Source organism: Rhamphochromis sp. 'chilingali' (genome assembly GCF_963969265.1).
Source record: "Rhamphochromis sp. 'chilingali' genome assembly, chromosome: 22".
NCBI lineage: Eukaryota > Metazoa > Chordata > Actinopteri > Cichliformes > Cichlidae > Rhamphochromis > Rhamphochromis sp. 'chilingali'.
In genome coordinates, this window is record NC_137950.1 from 21,669,039 (window position 1) to 21,688,913 (window position 19,875).

The window sequence follows — 19,875 nt, forward strand, 5'->3', positions numbered from 1 at the left end:
TTCAAAATTACGCAAAAACTTTTAGCAGCCCATTGCCCAATCAGTCCTGTAATTATAAGATGACATTTTTGTTAATTCACAGAAAATGTTGTGTTTTATTTATTTATTTTACTGTGGGCATTTTGTGGGAAAAAAAATCAATTGTAGTGAAAAAACAACTTTTCCGTCATTTAATTCTTTATCTGTTATTGCATTACTTTGGTGCAGTACACAGCAAATCCAGCATGTCCAAATTAACACTGTCGGATTTGATTTCAACACTATTAAAGTGTCTATATGGGTCCACACCAGAGAGTGTTAATTTAACTCTTTTTGGAGAGTTGGTACGTTAACTCTGATTTAGTGTTAAACACCAAATCTGTCTGGAGTTGATAATTTAACACTTGGTGTTAAGAGTTTATATATTAACTCTCAAAGAGTATTTTAGTTTAACTACGTAAGAGTTATCTTCTAATTCATTCTAAAAAGCGGGAATTTTACTGTTCTGAACTTCTAGAAATTTCTTTTGGAAATAAACATTTACGAAAAAGACGCAATGGTTTTTGAAAAACATTTATTCTGAACTGTGCACCACAATTTCAAAACATTTTCTGAAAGATGTAACAGTGTACATGTTCTCACTTTCATTAGAATTTTGTTTATCAAAAGGTCTGACATGGTAAATGCAAATAACAGCATTCTCATCACTTATTTCTTCAATACAATATGCATGTCCTTCATTCATCCCTTTGTGGAACTTCAACACACTTCTGCTCTCCCCCATATTCCATCTTCACAAGCATATCCTGTGTGGAGATTGAATAAAAATTAGTTGACACTAATTAATGGCACAAATAATCCAGTAAACAATTGCAGCACAGTAAAAAAAAAAAAGGAATCCTCTTTGAGCCATTACTTGTGTAAAGTATTTTCCCAAAAGACAAGGACACAGGCAACAGGTAATACTGAACTAAATGTAAAACCTCAACCTTTTTCATTTTTACCTAAACCGTGTGCATAAAACTCTGGAGGGATCTATGCTAACGTAGAACCCAGTCAGGACGTCTGCTACTGCTGTTTGCTCGTTTTTTTTATGGGCGATCGTTTTCAGGCTTCAAGTAGCACCATTATACCAACATTTCACATTCTAGACATTGTTTTAGGTGTATTTGACCAAAAGTTTGACTGAAAATTCACATGCAAGCTTTTTTCAAGGCTGTGGTATTTGCCCGCAAACAATACCTTTCAGCTAGCTAAAACAGAATATTATGCTATCAGCGAGCAACATGGCTAATGCCTTTCACACAGCTTTGTCTCAACTCCAAAGAGAGACAGAAGTAAAAGCTAATAGAAATAATTGAAACAATCTTTGAAAAAATGACTTACCAAGCATGGCAAACAACTCTAATATGTAGAGCAAAATGTTCTGAAACGGCTTCACTTCAGCTTCGATTGGAGCCGTGCTGGGGGCGGAGTCTGTGAATTTACTCTGTTGGTGTCATAGCCCCTCTAGGAGTTCAGAGTTAAGAGGTCAAGAGTTAATGTTTCCATTGTAACACCTCCAGATTTGACAGAGAAACACTCATTTTTAACACTCGATTTTAACTACTATCATTTTACACCTCAGAGTTACATTAAAAGAATGTGACTCTGCTTAGAGTAAAATTAACTCTACTTTTGCAAGAAGACTATTAACACCAAAACATTTAACACTTTTGAATTTGCTGTGTACGATTGGCTGTGGGAGAGGTCTTGTCAGTAGGACAAGCTGTAAAATACATGAAAATGCATTTAAAAGTCCAAAACGTTTCCCCTCCTTTACAGTTTCCAGAAGATGTCCAGTAGGCTGGATTGAAGTCTTTGCTAGACCAATTCTGGTCCCCGAACCTTATGTTTGATGCCCCTCTGGTAAAACCTTTTACTACATTTTGCAGGAATGTGCTGGAGAATGGTTAGAGACAATCTGTCTGTGATGTTACACATTTCCCTTCTATACCTGCAGCTGCATAAAGCCCAGAAATATGCACCTTTACCTGCCTTGAAGGCTGATAAGACGTTGGATGCCACCAAAGACGATATAAAAGACTAAGATAGCGTGCTGTCACTCGGCTTGTGAAGTCCTGTAGCAAAGCCTCAAGATATACCAATGTGACAAGGAGGGGTGGTTCTGATAGTAAAACCACTTGCTCATTGGCTAATGACTTGAAAAGTACTTCGCCAATGAGTGAGCAGGACATAGCATGGCTATTCCTCATTTATGAAACTTTTTTTTTTCCAAAATGACCCAACATGAGCGACTTAGTCCTTGAACTCAGCAGGAAAGGTCAAGAAAGAAAGCCTATTCCCAAAGACTTCTATAGGACCAGATATCTTTTTGCAACCACACCTATCATCATCTGGTGGCCTTCAGATAGAAGTAGGTTTAATGCACTACCACATTGGCTTTGTGTTTTTTTCCAACCAGGATTTTATGTCCACCACTGTGGACCATTACTTTTGTTGACGCTGCTTACCCTCAGCTGTCCAGAGCAGGTATCTACAGGGCAAAAGAAAAATGGAGGCCCAAGCAGTCTAAGATCTTAAAAGCTTACTGAACTTTCTCCTTGTCTAGTTCTCTCTTCTGTTTTTTTCTCCTCTTCTTCTGATTCCCGTGGGTTCTTTGTTTGCATAATCTTTGCAGTGCTACATGGTTTCACTGAATACATGCTTACAAAAAAGTGATCACAAAACATATTGATCGTTCATTGTGCAACTAGCTGAAAGTGAATGAAACATTTTTTCATTTTGTCCCCGTCCTTTCACTGTAGGAAATGAGGCTTTCCTGAATGTTACAAAATTAAGGGAGAAATGTGTTCCATAGGGGAAAAAAATAAAAAGAAAGATAAAAAAAAAAATGCTACCTGGCACAACATCACATAAATTGTCGGGAAATGTTCATATTTTTAATTAAATTGGTTAGAAATGATAAACTGCAGCACTTCCTGGACACTGTCTCCAGCAGACTGCCACAAGGACAGATGCAGGTAATCTGTAATACATTGTGCAATAGCGCGGGACAATGCAGCACATCTGTCTAACAGATTATTATCTGTTCTCTTGTGTTAACATGCTATTTCAACCTTGCACTGTCACTACACTTTACACTATTTGCACTCTGAGCCACTTGGATGCTATCTATTTCATGCTTTTACTTAATTTAGAAGCCATTTTTACTGATAAAGTTTGCTTTATTTAATTTTACTCTATACTTTATATGGTCATTTTATTGTGTTGTCTTGTATTTTAATTGGATTTTAACTTTATTTTTTATGCTTCTTTTTAATCAAGGCCCTTTCTTTTGTGTACTTCTTACCCTGTTGAGCTATTGTAATTCGTTTATGTTGTACTTATTGTATTTTATTCTTATGTTCTATTCATTTAACATTTCTACAAAATATTGCTATTAATCTCTACTTTGTGAACAGTCAATTGGTTTCTCAACATAAAACTCACTGCAGCACAAAAATGATTCTTTTAAACTGATTTTTAGTTTTTCTGTTATTATTTTTCTCAGTGTAATCAGTTCTGTCCCTGGTTAGCTAGCATAAACTAATGTAAGTCTATTATCTACAACCAACCACATGACGTCACGTTCCGTGCTGACAGAAGATGGCTCCGTACATGTTCTCAAAATGTAAACTTTAAGCACTTCTTTCTTAAATTGGTGATTACCTGTTTAGTGTTTCATGTCCTCTTTAACGTCTGCTGTTAGAGAACTTCGAGGCTTGAATGACCACCCTGGTGATCTCAGTAAAATCAGTATCAAAACCCATTATGTCGAAATGTCTTGCATACAGTTTATTTGTTGGATTCATTTAAATTTGAACATATGTATATTTTTCACAGCCCTTCCTCTATTGTTTCCTTGTTGTTTTGCATTAGATTCTTTAATATGTATAAAATATTTGGGATTATTTATTATTTTAGGCTTACTTGATTTGATTTAGGGATTAACCAGAACCATATGTGTCACTCAGGGTGGAAAAACTGGCACACAACCCCTCACATCACAGTGCAGGGACATCTGTCTGTTTGGGTAATTGGCATTAACCCTTTTAAGCCGAGTGACACCATTTTTTTTTACAGCCCACACATCTGCATGGGGGTATTTAGAGGGTGTTTCTATGTGACAGAACAGTGCAAGAAGGTGTCCAGCAAAGATATAAAAGATAGTTTTTGTTGTTTCGATCAAGTACTTTAGCTTGCACATACAAGAGGACGTTCCACTTATTTACACTCGTTTACTGGACTCTGACCATCGTGATCAACCCCAAACTTAACTCTAGCCTTGCATTGCATGCTAAAATATAATGTTCTCCACTGCAGCAATTTTGTTTATTGTCCTAAAAAAGGAGGAAAATCAACACAGTATGACAGTTTAAACAGTTTTATGTGCTCATACCTTAAAGAATACAAGCACAAACATACACAGAGGGGCAAAAGTTGCCACACTTCAAAGCATATGGCCCAGGGCAGCTAAAATGTGTTAATGTTGATTGAATAAACTGCTCCATTACACTAATGTTAGCAGGCTGCATAGACCCGATGCTAATCCAAGGTAAGAGAATGGAGATGGAGCAGCTTATCTCTAAACTCATGGATATTGGAAAATGATTAGAAAAGTGATTAGAGTGGAGGGAGACCACTTAGAGAAACATACGCTTTCAGGTTCTGATGTTGTTCCCAATCACAACAGGACGCTACGCATTACTGCTATTAATGATGCAAGCAGCTTACTGCAAGGAAGAGAGAGGTTATGAGACTGAGGTGATAGGTGTTGATTGCAGTTTTCAACATAATCACCATGGAAATTTAGAATTACAGTGCACTATATACTCACCACCAGGACTTTGCTTTTAGTTCTTCTGCCTTCTGCCGTCAGAGCTATGCGTTTCCCTCTTTCTTTATAAACTGTTATATTTACTATGTTGGCACACAGCTTGCACACACAAAGCCTTCACATTGCAACAGTACAAAGAAATTCAAAAGCACTGAAAACTGTAGAATGCTATTTATATTTATTTGTTTATTTATTTTACGCTTGCACAGTTGGTGTGGAGTACCCATAATTTTGTTGTACATGTACAGTGACAGGACTATTCTTCTTCTTCTGTTGACACTGACAGATTAAAAAATTGATGCTGTTTTTGTTTTTGCACTGCAGCCTCCATCTACAGGGGGAAAACAGAATCAACTGTCCACATTAGAAATGCAACCGAAGTGAATTCATCTGTACAGCTAGTGCCAGAGATCACCCAGCTGTGTTTGATTGACAGGGGCGCCATGACAACCCCGCATCAGCTCCCGGGTGTCCAATGAGAAGTCAGAGTCAGTGTCCCTCCCTGACTCCCAGGTGAGTTTAAAAATCAGATTTAAGCAGATTTCTGTCAGATGGTTCACGGAACGCTTTCCGCCTCCTTTTTGGCTTCAGTCTGCGAGCCAGATGGTTTTCAGGTCTCCCCTCGACTTTTTCTCAGCCTCCCGCCTCCTCCTGCCGCACTTTGCGGACGGGTCCCCTGTCCTGGCTCGCTCTCAGTCCCCGGATGACTCTTCCGTGGCTTGCGCTCCCGTTGCCCTCCCGGGACTGTGTTTCTCTGCTGCACAGATCGCCAGCGTGTGCGAGACCCTGGAGGAGACAGGAGACATCGAGCGGCTGGCCCGCTTCCTCTGGTCGCTCCCGGTGACCTCGGACGGCCGCGACTCTATTTCTGAACACGAATCTGTGCAGCGGGCTCGCGCTGTAGTAGCCTTCCACACGGGAAGTTTCCGAGAGCTTTATCACATCCTGGAGACTCACCGCTTCACGCGCGCCTCGCACGGTAAATTGCAGGCGATATGGCTCGAAGCGCACTACCGGGAAGCAGAAAAGCTACGCGGGCGGCCACTCGGACCCGTGGACAAGTACCGCGTGAGGAAGAAGTTCCCGTTACCCAGGACCATCTGGGACGGAGAGCAGAAGACACATTGCTTTAAAGAGCGCACCAGGGGCCTGCTGAGAGAGTGGTACCTGCAGGATCCGTACCCTAATCCGGGCAAGAAGCGGGAGCTGGCACACGCCACCGGACTGACACCGACCCAAGTAGGGAACTGGTTCAAAAACCGCAGACAGAGAGACAGGGCGGCAGCAGCCAAAAACAGGTCAGTAGATTTGACTAGGCTGTGCCCTTGGAAGGTGCACTGAGGTTTGTTTGTCTGTCTTTTGTTTTTGTTTTTAAATAAATGCACGAGTGCATTTGGAGATTTTTTTCGTATCAAGTTACCGTATCTATATCACATTTCAGTTCAGTTTCATTCAGTTTTATTTATGTATCAAATCAAAACAACAGTGTGATGAGACTACTGTTCATACTTACTATTCAGTTGGGAAGTACTCTAGCTAAGGGTGCGCAAAAAGGCCATTCATGCGTAAAAGCGCACGCCCTGCAGCTTGTAGGTTTTCGTTTTCCAGTTGCACAGTCGGTCTTTCTTCACCTTTCTGTCACTACAATTTACTTCAGGGTCAGTGTGCGGGTCAAGCACCGTGCTGATGAAGGCAAAGCAAGGCATGCATGAATGGGCACAAATTGCTCATCATGCAAGGATAGACTCCAGTTTGACAGGGACGGAGATGGCATTAATTTAGTTCATAGGCTGAATTTAATTTCAGTTTTAGTTATAAGTTTTGTGTTCTACTTTACCTAAGTTGATAAAATTTACTTTTTTCCCCTCTTCAGTAATAGATTGCAGCACCACCACATGTGTTCCGACAGAGCGCGTGCACTAAGCAGAGGAGGCTGTAGTCCAGACGGGAGCACAGAGCGCGCGGATGGAGAAACTCTGCTCTCAGTAACGGACAGTGACTCCGACTTGGACGTCTGACACTTTTAAAAGTGAAATAAACATTTAGGCTCTGCCGTTGGTCAACTGTGAGGAGAATGTGTGTGGACAAACGCTGGTCAGGATTTGCGCTGCAATAAATTCGGCGTATAAAACGCAATATTATTCCACAGGCGAAGCTTACGTTAACTTTTTCTGGGTGTTTTTCTTTCTTTTTGGTTTTTGGTGGTCTTCAGGTACAAATTTTGAATTGTAACCACCGATTTTATTTAAACTGCGTTATTGGAGGGTGAGTGCACATCTGCTGACCCAGTTTGTCATGAGCATAATTAAACACGCATCAAGCAATGCACTCCTGTTGGACTTTAAACCCAGGGACCCCCCAAAGAGAAGACTGAAAACTGCCAGTGAGCGAATCACTTTCATTCTCACTCATTTTCTCAAATTATGTGTCATAAAAAATCAGTCTAGTTGTTCCTTTAGAGGCTCAAGGTGGACTCCTAAATGTTTACTGTAGACAATCAGTCAGCACCACTGAATTCTGCCTGCTCCCTGTCTGTTTGTATTTTAATAACCGTTTTTTGTCAACTTGCCATCTTTTCGTTATTTAAAATTTACTGTGTAGCCATGTTCTGTCTACTTGATGTTCATTTTAATGCTGAATAAATGTTTTTTGGTATTTTATAGAAATAAAGTTATTTATTATATCACTGTTATGAATACTTTTGTAATGATCCGTAACCAAAAACCTGTCATGTAAACAGTTAACACACACAAAAAAACACAATTTATGATTACAGTAAATACTAGTATTTACTAGTATTGATTGCAAATGACTCGCATGTGGCTTCAGCCTAAAATGTGTTCTTAAGGGGTAACCTAAAGGGATTTATCAAAGCATATAAAGCTTATCAAAGCTTTGTTGTTTTCTGATTGATCCAAAACCCCAAATAAGGGAAAAACATACATATAGAATTGCAAATAAAAACTTTGCTTAAATAAACTCAAACTATCCCTTTTTTCAACCAGTTGAGTATTAAAACCGTGCAGAATACGTTTAATAATCGTGTTGGATTTTCCGTAAGTATTCGTTTATTTTTGCCTACTTTTGCGATCAGTATGTTTAACCTGACTTTCCCGCAAAATGGCCTCGATTCCGGTCCACACAGTGACCTTTTTTGTATGCCAAATATTTTTATACACCTGTATACATGCAAACTACGCCTACATATATGGATAGATATTATTTAAATACTCTCACTTTCTGGAAACGCTATTTAACAAAGTAAATGCACACCGGCTCCACCTAGTGGTAACATTAAATTCAATTTCTGTAGAAAACCAACGACTGTTTTCTACAGTCATTGGTTTATACCCGTTTATGTAAGTCCAATCTGTTAAAGCTGAAACTATGCAGTAGTTGATACAATACTTCAATAGTGATTCACCCACTCTACAGTAATATAACCGGACTTTACTGCACCACTACTGCCTTTATTGGGGTTTTTAATGTATTGTACATTTTAAGTTAAAAAAAAAGAAGAAGAAGAAAGAAACAGAGAGAGAGAGACTTTTAATTCTAATGTGCCACATGTCTATATATTTTTAAACCATCATCTCCAACATTAGTCTGGCTCCACCACTTGGGTAGTATTTCTGAGACAACTGACTCATATTTCTTGGCATTTATCTTGGTTCGGCGTGAGTCACACTATCCTGTGAAGCGCGAGAAGATCAGAATAGCATTTTGTTTTAACACGCAATGGTTTTCCAGCACAGACGACTGGACGACCTTTTTCCTCCTGACCATTGCAAAATGGCAACGATCTCCGAGCTGCACTTGAACACAGCGTTCAGTGACATCACGACTGATAGCGTCATCCTTCCGGTGATACTTTTCTTGCACCAGCAGGTGGCGCAGTTGGACAGGCCTGATCATAAACTGCATAGGCGTTAATAAACAGTCTCTGATGATATGATGACATTTTACTCATCATTCTATTTAATTTACTAGATCATAATTTGATATCTAAATAAATAAATAATACATTATTTCAGACAGGAGAACCAGCTGGATGTAGCGGAGTGGAAGATGCTACTGTTTTCACTGGACAGAATTAGAAATGAGTATGTCAGGGGGACACCTTTAGAGACAAAGTATAGAGGTAAGCTTGAGAGAGTTTGGACATGTGAAGAGGAGGGATGGTGGATATATTGGGTAAAGGGTATAGAAAATGGAGCTGCCAGACAGGCCACAGTAATGGAAGTAGGAGGACACACAGAGGGTTGGTGTGACAAACAAGGATACTAGGCATAGGACACGATAGAGGCCACTGTGGCCTAAGTGAGTATCCAAAAGAAGACTTTTGGTTGTGATAAGACCTGGGTACCTCTTCTACCACTGGCTCCATGGTTAAGATGCTCAGATTCCTCCATAGGGAAAAAATATGAAAAAAGACATGGCCAAGAGGCTCTTTGTGAAGATGTGTTTGTTATGTTTTCAGCAGCTGTAATTGTAAGAGTTATATTTCAATTCCAAACCAACAAAGGAATAAACAAGCAGCACGTTCGGAGGAGAAGAAATGATGACGTTTGATTATGGTTTCGCTCTGTTTAAGGACTAGTGGAGGCAGACAGCAGGGAAAAGCTGGAGTTTTAGCAGATACTTTGCAGTTATAAGTTCCAGGATGTGTATGTTGCTTGAGCGAGTGCACAGGAGGTCAGGGCTTCACTAACATAGAGTCCAGAAGATTTATGACAAAAACAGCGCTATGCTTGTGGTGTAGTTTTAAATAAAGTTTAGAACAGCATAAGTAATGAATATATATCTAAATTTGATTGTTTTGAGTACTGGCATGTCTTGGGACATTTCTGAAATTGCATCACTCACTGCTGATTTAAAAACCAGTCAAACATCTATTATACTCTTATAGGAGTAGCCAGTATTACTGTAGTACTTTATAAGATACTAAAATACTATTCCAGCAATTTGAAAAAGTGTAGATGGTTTCTTACTTTCAGGGCTCTTTCATGTGAGAAGAAATGTGAAAACAGAGGTTCTGGAGCATTTTCATGTAATATTTTGGAACTATTCTAAGTTTCTATTTGGGGAAAGAAACTATAGACATTTTGGGTGAATATGATAATTTTTATAGAAAATGGGCAATTTATTAAAAAAATATAATTAAATGTAATGTTTTTTTATTATCACATGAAATGTAATGAAAGAATATGAATTTTTAAGGAGGCTCTACCTCCTCCCTGTATATGTGGATAAAACCCACCAACCCTTTTTATAGTCTGTTAAAATTTGAATTAATCTCTAAATCTAGTTAAATGAAGTTATTTGGTGATGATTTGATGATGACATTTCAGAACATTTATTATGTAAATATGCGGAATTTAGGCTAGTTAAATTCCGTAAGTACAGTGGAAAAAAAGAGTAGCAATTTGCAGTTTTTAAGGGACAAGAGAAAAAACCCAGAATATAACTATTTTTTCGAAGAACTGGTAACTGTTTGCTTTAAGGTAAGAAGGGGACAGGGTACTCTAAAATTGAACCTAAACCCCTATAAAAGTAATGGTTGATTATAAAATAATAAGAAGGGCTCATTGGATTACTCTACAATATAGCCTGGAGCCCTATTATTGTGGTGTAATTACAATGTAAGAAGAGAAGGTTAGCCTAGTCTAAAAGGCAGCCTGGACCCCTAATAGTAACATGTAATTACAAAAATAAGACAGGGTCTTTAGGATAATCTATTATACAGCCTTCAACCCTAGTAGTAATGTCTGATTACAAAAGAATAAGGGATTTAGGAGCTTCAGGATATAGGGAAGTAATGCAGCCTGAAGCTCTATTAGTATGTATTGTATCTTGAAGCATATTAGACTACTCTAAAATACAGCCTAGACACCTATTAATGTGTAATTACAAAATAAGAAGTGCTCTTTGGGATACTCCATAATATAATGAAGCCTGGAACACTTTATAATACAGACTGTAGCTCTGTTAGTATCTACAATGTAAGAAGGGATGCTTAGATTACTGTAAAAGGCATCCTGGAACCCTAATTAAATACAAAGCAGGGTTGAAACCCTTTATAATAAAGCCTAACCCCAGGAATACAACAGACATGGTTCCGGCTTTTCATCACCACTGGAGCCGACTGCACCTGCTCAAGACAATGCTTGTAATTCTACCAGACGTACCACAAGTGTCCAAGCGGCTCTCTGCTCCACGTTGCTTAAAATAGGCCTAGTCTGTTTTTTCTCTGTCTGTCTGTCTGTCTCTCTTTTTAGGAAGACATGTCAATCTGCACAGAGCAGATGACAAGGGCAGAAAGTCTGACAGAAAATCGACGCGGACAGTGTCATAACTTTTCAATTTTCCCTGTGAAACCATCAAAGCTTGCAAACAATGAAATAAAAATTGTGTAAAAGGCAGTTGGGATACTCTTTAATAAAGCTTTATTACTTAAAAATGTTTAGTGTTAAAATGATTTAATCTTAAAAACAACAAACAACTGTTGACTATGACTCATTTTTTAAGTATCATTGGGAATCTGTAGTATTTTAGGAACCTGAAAATCACATCCTATATTCAGGGTGTGGTAAAACGCGGGCTGTATTATAAAGTGCTGCCACCAGATTTACTCAACAATATCAGCCCTGTCTCTTCAGACTCTCTAACTGTGCGTGAGGCTGTCTGTGGTCATGCATGAGGACTGATGGGCTCTGTGGGCTGTCTGGCCATGACACGCGCGTTCACACATACACATTACTCCACGCCTGCGGGTGAATTCCATCGCCCCTCTTTTAAAAACACCTCTTCCAGCTGAGCACACACACACACGCACACACGTATGTATGCACGCACGCACGCGCACACAGATTCTCTCTGTCTTTCTTTTCTCTCATCCGGCGCAGAAGCCCGGCAACGCGGGTGACGCGTTTTGCGCATTTCCTGCAGCTCGCGCTCACTCACAGATTCAGGAGCGAGGGGACGGGAAGCGAGGGGAGCGCGCAGAGAGCGAAAGGAGAAAAAAAAAAGCGAAACGGGAGCGGAGCACTGGGATGTGTTTGGGGTGCTCGTGACCCCCCAAAAAACCGTCATTTGGGGGGGTGGGGGGGCAATAAAAGGCACTGCTTTCCGAGGGTTACGCGCAAATATCGCGGTGCCGTGAGGTCTTAGGAAGGAGATTATCCAGGAGAGGAGCGAGTGAGCCGAGACGGGCTGGAAGAGGAGAACCAATCCCGGATGGCTAGGCGCGGCTGGTCGCGCTCTCTTCCACCTTGACCCGGGAGAGACACACGAGGACCGCGGGGAAGCTCCGGGACTTCACGTGAACGTGAGCCAGTCAACCTGCGTTTCTGATCAGAGACATTCATACCCCGTTCTGTTTCCGCGGTAACAGGAATTTTGTGTGGCTCACGAGACCGATCGTAAACAAACAAGGCAGCCGCCTCGGTGGGAGAGCGTCCACCAGGAGACCCCTGAAGGGTGTGAGTCCGCGTTATTTCTGCGTTTTTCAGTCTGCTGGGGATCAGTCAGCTGCCCTGTTGGCGTCTCTGCGCGCGTGTGTGGATAACGAGCTGTTCTGATATGGCTGTACTAGACTGAGAGTCCAAGGAGCCAGCGGCATTATGGGATGTAGCAGGACTGTGCAGTGACCCCGCTCATTGGAAGGAAACACTCTGTGTACAGGAGCAGGAACAGGCAGACTAGCCTAAACACCCACACACACACACACACACACACACACACACACACACACACACACACACACACACACACACACACACACACACACACACTCATCCTTTTACGCACACACACTTCCCAGCAGCCATGCCTGTGTTCAGTGGTCTGTTGAAGGTGCGGGTTTGTGAGGCGGTGGACCTAAAGCCCACTCCATGGGCGCTGCGTCACGCAGTGGGGAAGAGCGGCTCCTTCCTGCTGGACCCCTACCTGGCTCTGAATCTGGATCAGACCCGACTAGGCCAGACCGCCACCAGAACCAAGACCAACAGTCCCGTTTGGCACCAGGAGTTCTGCACCGAGGTGCGTGAGGGAAGGAGCCTGGAGCTGTCAGTGTTCCACGATGCACCCATCGGGTATGATGACTTTGTGGCCAACTGCACCATCCAGCTGGAGGACCTGCTGCAGAACGGAACCAGGCACTACGAAGACTGGGTATGCGTTTGATCTGTAGCTGTGTATGCGTGTGTGTAGGTGTGCGTGTCTGTAGGTGAAAGCCACAGTTTTGCATGTGCAGGTGGAAGGAAATCCTAAACACTGTATCTGCATAGTGTATTTTATGTGGTCTATTAGGCTGTGGTATGCATGCCATTGCTTGACTGCTTGTTTCATGTTCCTGTTCACAGTGAACAGCTAGGAAAAAGTATTCCCAGGTTTCACCTGTCGGTTATTATTGCGTAAGGAATCAATACTGTTGGTCTTCTATTCCCAAAATTCAAACGTGAGCCTTTGCCACACCAGTGGGTGAAACTGAAAAAGACTACAATATGATGGCGAGGACTTTAGGACCTTATTATGCTTGTTTTCTGCTCACAAGAGGTCCGCCCTCCCCTCCAGCTTCAGGTTCCTATTACAGACAGTATAAAAGATGGTGGTGGCTTCCAGGTCTGAAAAGTGAAACTAACATGACAGTACCTTCAACCAAGATTCTTTGTAATATCCACCAGGGGGTGATACTCATGGTTACGGACCTACTAGAGTCCATTTTGGAAGATTTTGATCAGTCGGCTAACGTTTGACAAGTTGTTAGCTGGTTTCACAATCAAATCTGCCCCTCTTTCCGTATAGTCAGTTTAAAAAACATGAAAAATGATAAGAGTGTGATTGCTTCAGAACAAGACTTTTCTAAACCACCAGTTTCATGTTACAATACCAGCATCTATCTCCTAAAGGCTCCATTTCACACTGAAGTTTCCTCTCTTGTTGTAACCTGATGTTCAAACCGTCTGTTTGTGAATTGTAGCCAGTGAGAGGCTAGTTGATTTAAAGGGGAAAAAGGTTGTTTCAGAAGGTAGATAAACCAAGGGCCTGCACCAAGGTCCAGTGTAATGCTCGACTTAAAAGTCTGCAGCACTGATTTTTTCCTTCACAGAAATATAACTACACTTAACAGCTACACAATATGTCCACTTTAATCGGTAACAAATATATGTTTAACTCTAGTTTCATTCAGTATCAAGACTGACACCATCCCTATCCAGTGAAACCTCTGGTTTCAGTTCAGAGCCTTTTACAATGAAGTGGGCCTTCATATTTATGACAACGTTAGTGAGGCAAGGCGGAGATGGTTTGGACATGTGCAGAGGAGGGATAGTGGATATACTGAACAAAGGATGTTAAATATGGAGCTGCCAGGCAGGAGGAAAAGAGGAAGACCATAGAGAAGATTCGTGGATGTTGTGAAGGAGAACATGCGGAGGAAGATGCTAGGGATAGGATCAAGAAGGAAGAAGAAGATGTTTACCTTATGTTTATTATTAAATGCTCTCTTCCAGTGTCAAACATTTGCACTGAGCTCTTCGTCAGAGCCTCCACTTCTGTTATTCATATTCCTTAGCTGTGCTGCAGTCTGTCGTTGTCACACTGCAGGTGTGTATGGATATAACAGCTGGAGTCTGACTGATACCACATTATAAAAGCCGATACCGATATTTGGTCATTTAAGAATCCAATATTCCAGCATATCGGCCGATATGGTTTTTCTTTCATGAGAAACGGATTTCCCTAACACTTGTTACGTGTGGTCATTTTTAAGTTATTTGCACTCTGCTCAGATTAGCTGTTTGTTGTGTTCGTGGCCTTACAAGAAAGTGTTTCCAACGGGGAATTTGCAGAGTGCCCTCTAGTGGCTGAACTATGCAACATCAACACTCATAACATGGTTGAAGGGTGTTTCTTCTGTCTCCGTTACTCTTATACTTTCTATAAATGCCAATATCAACCTCCAACCAAAGTCATGGAGTCGTCTTTTTCTAATGTGAAATGAGACCATGTAGGGGCGACTTGTTTTCCATTCTATTATCATGCAGCTTTACCCTCGTTATCTGTGACACAGGAGCTGTTCGGACTTGCATTGCATCTGGTTTGGGCATCTCAGGTTCGACTTGCAGTCGCCCTTTCACAGTTCATCGCATTCCTCCTGTCTCTTTGCACTCGCAGAAACAGGAGCTGTTGTTTTCTTTAACCCCCCTCCGAAAACGCAGCATTGCAGCTCAAGATAAGTTTGTTTTTTTACTTATTTATTAGTTTTACTGTCCTTTCAGAGATGTACTCAGCTATGCAGAGGAGAAAACTATACTATGGTTTCCCATCATTTAACGTTAAGACTGTGATGTTGGATTGCTACACATAGATTTGTATGTAAGGGAATAAAGAGCTGTTTGTTTTAGGTCTGCAAGTTTTGTCTCCAGTTATAACATGTGATCTCGTTCCACTGCTTCCCCTCATTTTGTGTCAACTTGCCTTATGTTAGACGAAAGGCTAATGAAGGTGATTTCAGGACAGAGTTGGGAGGGGGAGAGGATAACGGCAGACTGTTCTCCAAAGCACATTGTGAAATACTCTGATAATTTTCTACCTTTCAGGCAACTGTTTCAGGCAAGACACACACACACACACACAATGAAAATCCACTGTCAGGCCTTTGGAAGAGGATATGAAATCACAGCACCCACTTATTACAATATTATTACAGTTTATTTTGTGAAATGTCATTTTCCTCTTTGAAGTAAGAGTATTTAATAGAGGCCCTGCTCTCAGCTGGATTAACATATGACCGTGATGTAATCTTAAAAAAAAAAAAGAGGGGCAACAAAATGCTCATTGTGGTGAATTAATCGCAAATCTAAAGTCTTAGGAAGCTTATTTTCATGATGCAATGCTGCAAAAAATGTCAGTGTGAGCTCTGTTAATGAGTGTCGAATGTGAAAGTGTATATGATTTCATGCTTGCCAAACTAGGTTTCCTTAACGGGGGGTGGGGGTTAATTGATGTGCAGTTACATAACCTTATGCTATGTCAGCACACGCACTTGTATATAAACCAGCACACACACAGGCACCCACTTTGCCCCTCAGCCATCCAAAGTGAGGTCAGAGCATATGGATCAATGTGCTGATTGACCACATCCCATCGATCAGCCAGCCGGCTCGTCAATACATCTGCCTCAGAGCGACACAGTCCCTCTCACCCCCCCCCCCCCCCCCCCCCCATTATTCCATTACTCACCATTTCTGCCTCCCGAGTCTTTCTCATCCTCCCCTCTTCAGCAGCGAGCTCATCTTTCAGCTTTAAGAACACCCCCACTCTCCCGCCCACCCTTCGTTTACCCATCATCTTCCTCTTCCTGCCTCGCTCGTGCACCTTAAACTCCTCTTTTATCTGCTTCCTCCTGATGCTCTTACCTTCTCGTGCGCCTCTGTCTTAAGCGAGGAAGGAAGGATGTGATGTTCAGTCTCAACAAGGAGGTAGCGGTGGGAAATATAGTATACTCGTTAATAGGTTGTCTGACTCAGATCAGACAGGGTTTTCTCTTCAGTTTTTTTTTAAACTCATTTATACAAAAAATAAAAATAAAATAGGCCAGCCTGCCTCTCACACACTGATTTATCACTACTCGCTGTATGTTTCACAAAAAATACATTATTAGGGATAAACAGAGAATACTGTTAACACAAGAATGACTTCTGGAATCAGATCTTTTCAACCTTTTCTGCTCGGTGGTGGATGCAAACCCTCTGTATAAATCTCTCTGTATGTAAAAATGAGCAAGCAAATTAAACTGGGTGGTAAGGCTTTAAATCTAGCTCACTAATTCTTTCATGGTAAATTTATCTGTTACTTATTTGACCCTTAAAAGGTCACAAAATAGTAATGAATGACCTTCATAGCCGCATGGGGAACTCTCTGCTTGCATCTTATTAAGGTGGAATGAAATGCTCTTTAGGTATTCTGGCTTTTTAAATAGCTTCAACAGTTAATGACAATCAAAAATGATGACAGATTGTCTTTTGGTCAACTAATTATGTAACTTCAAAGTTCTGGTCAGAATTTGGAAAAGTTTATCCCCAGAGGATGAATCCTAAAAACCTAGAATCCTAAAGAAGATTCTTTCTAACGGATTACCGTACCGTGCATTCATTCCTCCCTCAGGATGCACACCGACCAAACATTAATCCCTGTCATTGACCGAAAAGTTTAGCCAAATTTAGCCGTCATCAATTTAAACAGTCAGTCTTTTACTTTGGTTCATTGGCTAAATATTAATATTGACTTTTGAATGAACATTAGCTATATGTTGTAGTTGGAGATAGATAACTAAAGCCCCTTTGCCATTCGCCACGGATCGCCATGACTTGATTTGGATTGACTGGTTTTCCACTACAATCTGGTACTAGCGAATGTGCGTGGTTGTCGTGACAGAAACATGTCCGAGCGTCCCACAATGTTATTAATATGGCACACGAACTCTACAAAAAAGGTGGACGTCAAATGAAACCTGCTGCTCGGTCTGTGACTTTTTGTCTGACTGGGGGACCATGGCGTTGTTTTAACCATTTCCTTAGTTGCTGGGTTTCAAAAATGGCTGTTTTAATTTTCATGAACGAGAGGCTTTCTTGACTCATCGAGTGATGCTACTGACCAGCCAGTCAGTGGCATGCAGTCTGATGATGTCACACTTTAGTGCCTGCTGCGATCGCTTGGAACCCCAGTTGAGCGGGTACTAAAAAAGTATCTGGTACCAGCTACTATGACCTAATGGAAAACGCTGAAAACCGTGGCGAACCGTGCTGAGTTGATCCAAGTAGGTACTAATGGAAAAAGGGCTTAAGACTAAACTAAGTAAACAGATAGATCCCCCCACTCCCCGTCCCATTTTCAGCAAATGCAGAATCACCCATCTGGGATTATTTTGGTTTTAAACCAGGTTACATCAGTGAACTGAAGGACTTAAACAAAGCAGGGAGATGAAGGATGTTACCGCTTGCAGCCTCCAAATGAAAAGCAGGTACAGATATATGTTATCCAGTGTCAAATATGATTTCTGAATTGACATTGCTTGTCAGCCTAGGCCAGGGGTCGGCAACCTCCTCCTTTTTTTAAAAAAAAAAAAAGGAGACAGAAATTAGGGGAACAAGCAGTGATTTGAGCCAAATACTAGTCTTAGATTAGATTACATTTGTGCTTTGCAGGTAATTATTTACCAAGTTGAATTCTCAAGGCACAACATTAAATTAGCAGTTGTGAACTCAGCCAGTCCAGTCTCTCATAGCCACTATATTCATCCAGTAGCTCATCCATTCTGTAGACATCGTGTTTTTTGAGTTTGCAAAAGATTTTCCATAAGACACAAAAATAATTTAATATTCAGTTAAGCCTAGCTAAAAGAAATCTTTTGTGCTCAGTTGCAGTGCCATGTTTTTGTTCTTGGACTATGATCATTAAGTCTGCTGTGTGCAAAGAGGGCCATTGAACAAGTCAGTAGAACGCCAGGTCTGAAGGAAAAAAAACAGTATAGAGCTCCACAAAATCTGTGACTTAATACAGTTTGCATAATGGATCCTGGATCACGCTACCCCTATCATTGTATATTAACCACTGCCCTTCTAAGCAGCAATAATATCAGTAATTGGCAATCTAATAGGGGGAAGAGAGGGCAACTGGATTATGAAGAAGATCACCTAAATCATTAATTAAAATATATTCTTTTTCTCTTACATTGGACCTTTCATCCATCCATTCTCTGTCTGAATCAAACGTTTTAGCTTCCTCTGCTCTCCATTTAACCCGTCTTTCTTGTGATTGGCTGCCCCTCCCAATGTGGGTGGGTGGAGCTTCTGTGCTCACAGCCCAGGGTTCAGCAGTCTGAAGCCTGAGATTTTGCATCATAGGAATTATTTGCACATATATTGACATTATTTGGTCGCTTTCAAGAAAATAAGCAAAATAGACCACTTTAGTGTGTACGAATTATTGAAACCTCGGCAGAGTTTGCAGTACTTAGAGCAGATCAGTGACAAAAACCGAAGTGTACAGTAATACACAGTGAGACCCAGCACAGAGTACAGCCAAATGGCATACTTCCTGCTGTTCAGAAGAACACTGAGGCATGTGTACCTCAGCTCCATCTTTCTCACTTCCTCCGCCCTTCTGCTGCCTCTCTCATCCCATCTCGTCATCGCTCCATCTCTGTCGTATGTGCGCTGTTATCCGCATCCCCTCTGCTTCCTGTTCTCTTTTGTCTTCCACCACCTCTCCATCTCCCCGGGACCCAAGCGCTGGTTCCTGCTTTGTGCTGCTGGTGAAATATTAACCAGGACTTTGATGCTTATTAATTGTCCCACTCAGTAATTGAGATGCTCTACGGAGCCCATCCCCATGGTGACAGTGACAGCCCCGTCCCCTTGGTGACAGTCACTCACCCACAGACACATCAGAGATAGAGAGAGAGAGATGGGTAGGTAGGAGCTTTTTTCTTTTGGTGGGGGGGGGGGGGGGGGGGGGGTCAGGGGGTAAGAAAGGGCAGAGAAAAAAGCAAGAAAAGCAGCGTTTTAGTTCTTTTAGAAGGAAGAGTGATTCAAACTCAAGGCCTTCAAAGGTAGAGAGACTTAAAGGGTTCCCTTGTGCTGCGTGCCCACTCTTCAAGGGAAATTCCACTTTACTCACCAGCATAATTATGCCGATGATGTATTCAGGTAGTCGGTGAGACACGACATTACAGCATCAACCACTGGGCTCTGTAAATCAAGCCTCAGGCAGGTTTGGACAAGTTTTACTCAGTAACAAAACAGTAATTAATCATTCGTCACAAAATAGAGTTGCTGTTTAGATCGTCAACGGCGTAATGTACCGTTTAGGACACACAGGTTAGTTACACCGCCATTTATGTATTGTTTTCTGTTCAGTATAGCAGCTGTGTTTATTATTTCGTGACTGAAATGCTTCACTGGAATATGTTTGAAAATTCAAAATCTGTCAGTGGGATTGACTCGCCCCAAGTG

At 41.3% G+C, this 19,875-nt stretch overlaps 2 protein-coding genes and 1 long non-coding RNA gene across 3 annotated transcripts in view; 2 read left to right on the plus strand and 1 right to left on the minus strand.

The window, feature by feature from the left end:
* Positions 1–536: 536 nt before the first annotated feature.
* Positions 537–2,297, minus strand: LOC308391286. The gene is made up of 2 exons (XR_013970581.1): positions 1,366–2,297; positions 537–785 (listed from the first exon to the last, which is right to left on the minus strand). It is a non-coding gene; the product is annotated as an uncharacterized lncRNA (long non-coding RNA).
* A 2,866-nt stretch (positions 2,298–5,163) lies between these two features.
* LOC308391285 (homeobox protein SIX3-like) lies at positions 5,164–7,541 on the plus strand. Its single transcript, XM_080873861.1, has 2 exons — positions 5,164–6,156; positions 6,732–7,541. The coding sequence occupies exons 1-2, from the start codon at positions 5,462–5,464 to the stop codon at positions 6,874–6,876; spliced, it is 840 nt and encodes a 279-aa protein (XP_080729987.1). The 5' UTR covers positions 5,164–5,461; the 3' UTR covers positions 6,877–7,541.
* Positions 7,542–12,556: 5,015 nt separating this feature from the next.
* The window catches only part of LOC308391400 (protein kinase C epsilon type-like), a 54,206-nt gene continuing 46,887 nt past the window's right edge, over positions 12,557–19,875 (plus strand). Inside the window, exon 1 of the mRNA XM_080874027.1 lies at positions 12,557–13,030. Within this exon, the coding sequence (XP_080730153.1) occupies positions 12,686–13,030 (345 nt within the window). The 5' untranslated portion in view covers positions 12,557–12,685. The remainder of the gene's footprint in view (positions 13,031–19,875) is intronic.

Excerpts from the sequence above, each read along its gene's own strand:
- LOC308391285 (XM_080873861.1), top strand. The coding sequence starts at position 5,462 with ATGGTTTTCAGGTCTCCCCTCGACTTTTTCTCAGCCTCCCGCCTCCTC. Across the intron at positions 6,157-6,731 it reads GCGGCAGCAGCCAAAAACAG|TAATAGATTGCAGCACCACC; the intron begins GTCAGTAGATTT and ends TCCCCTCTTCAG.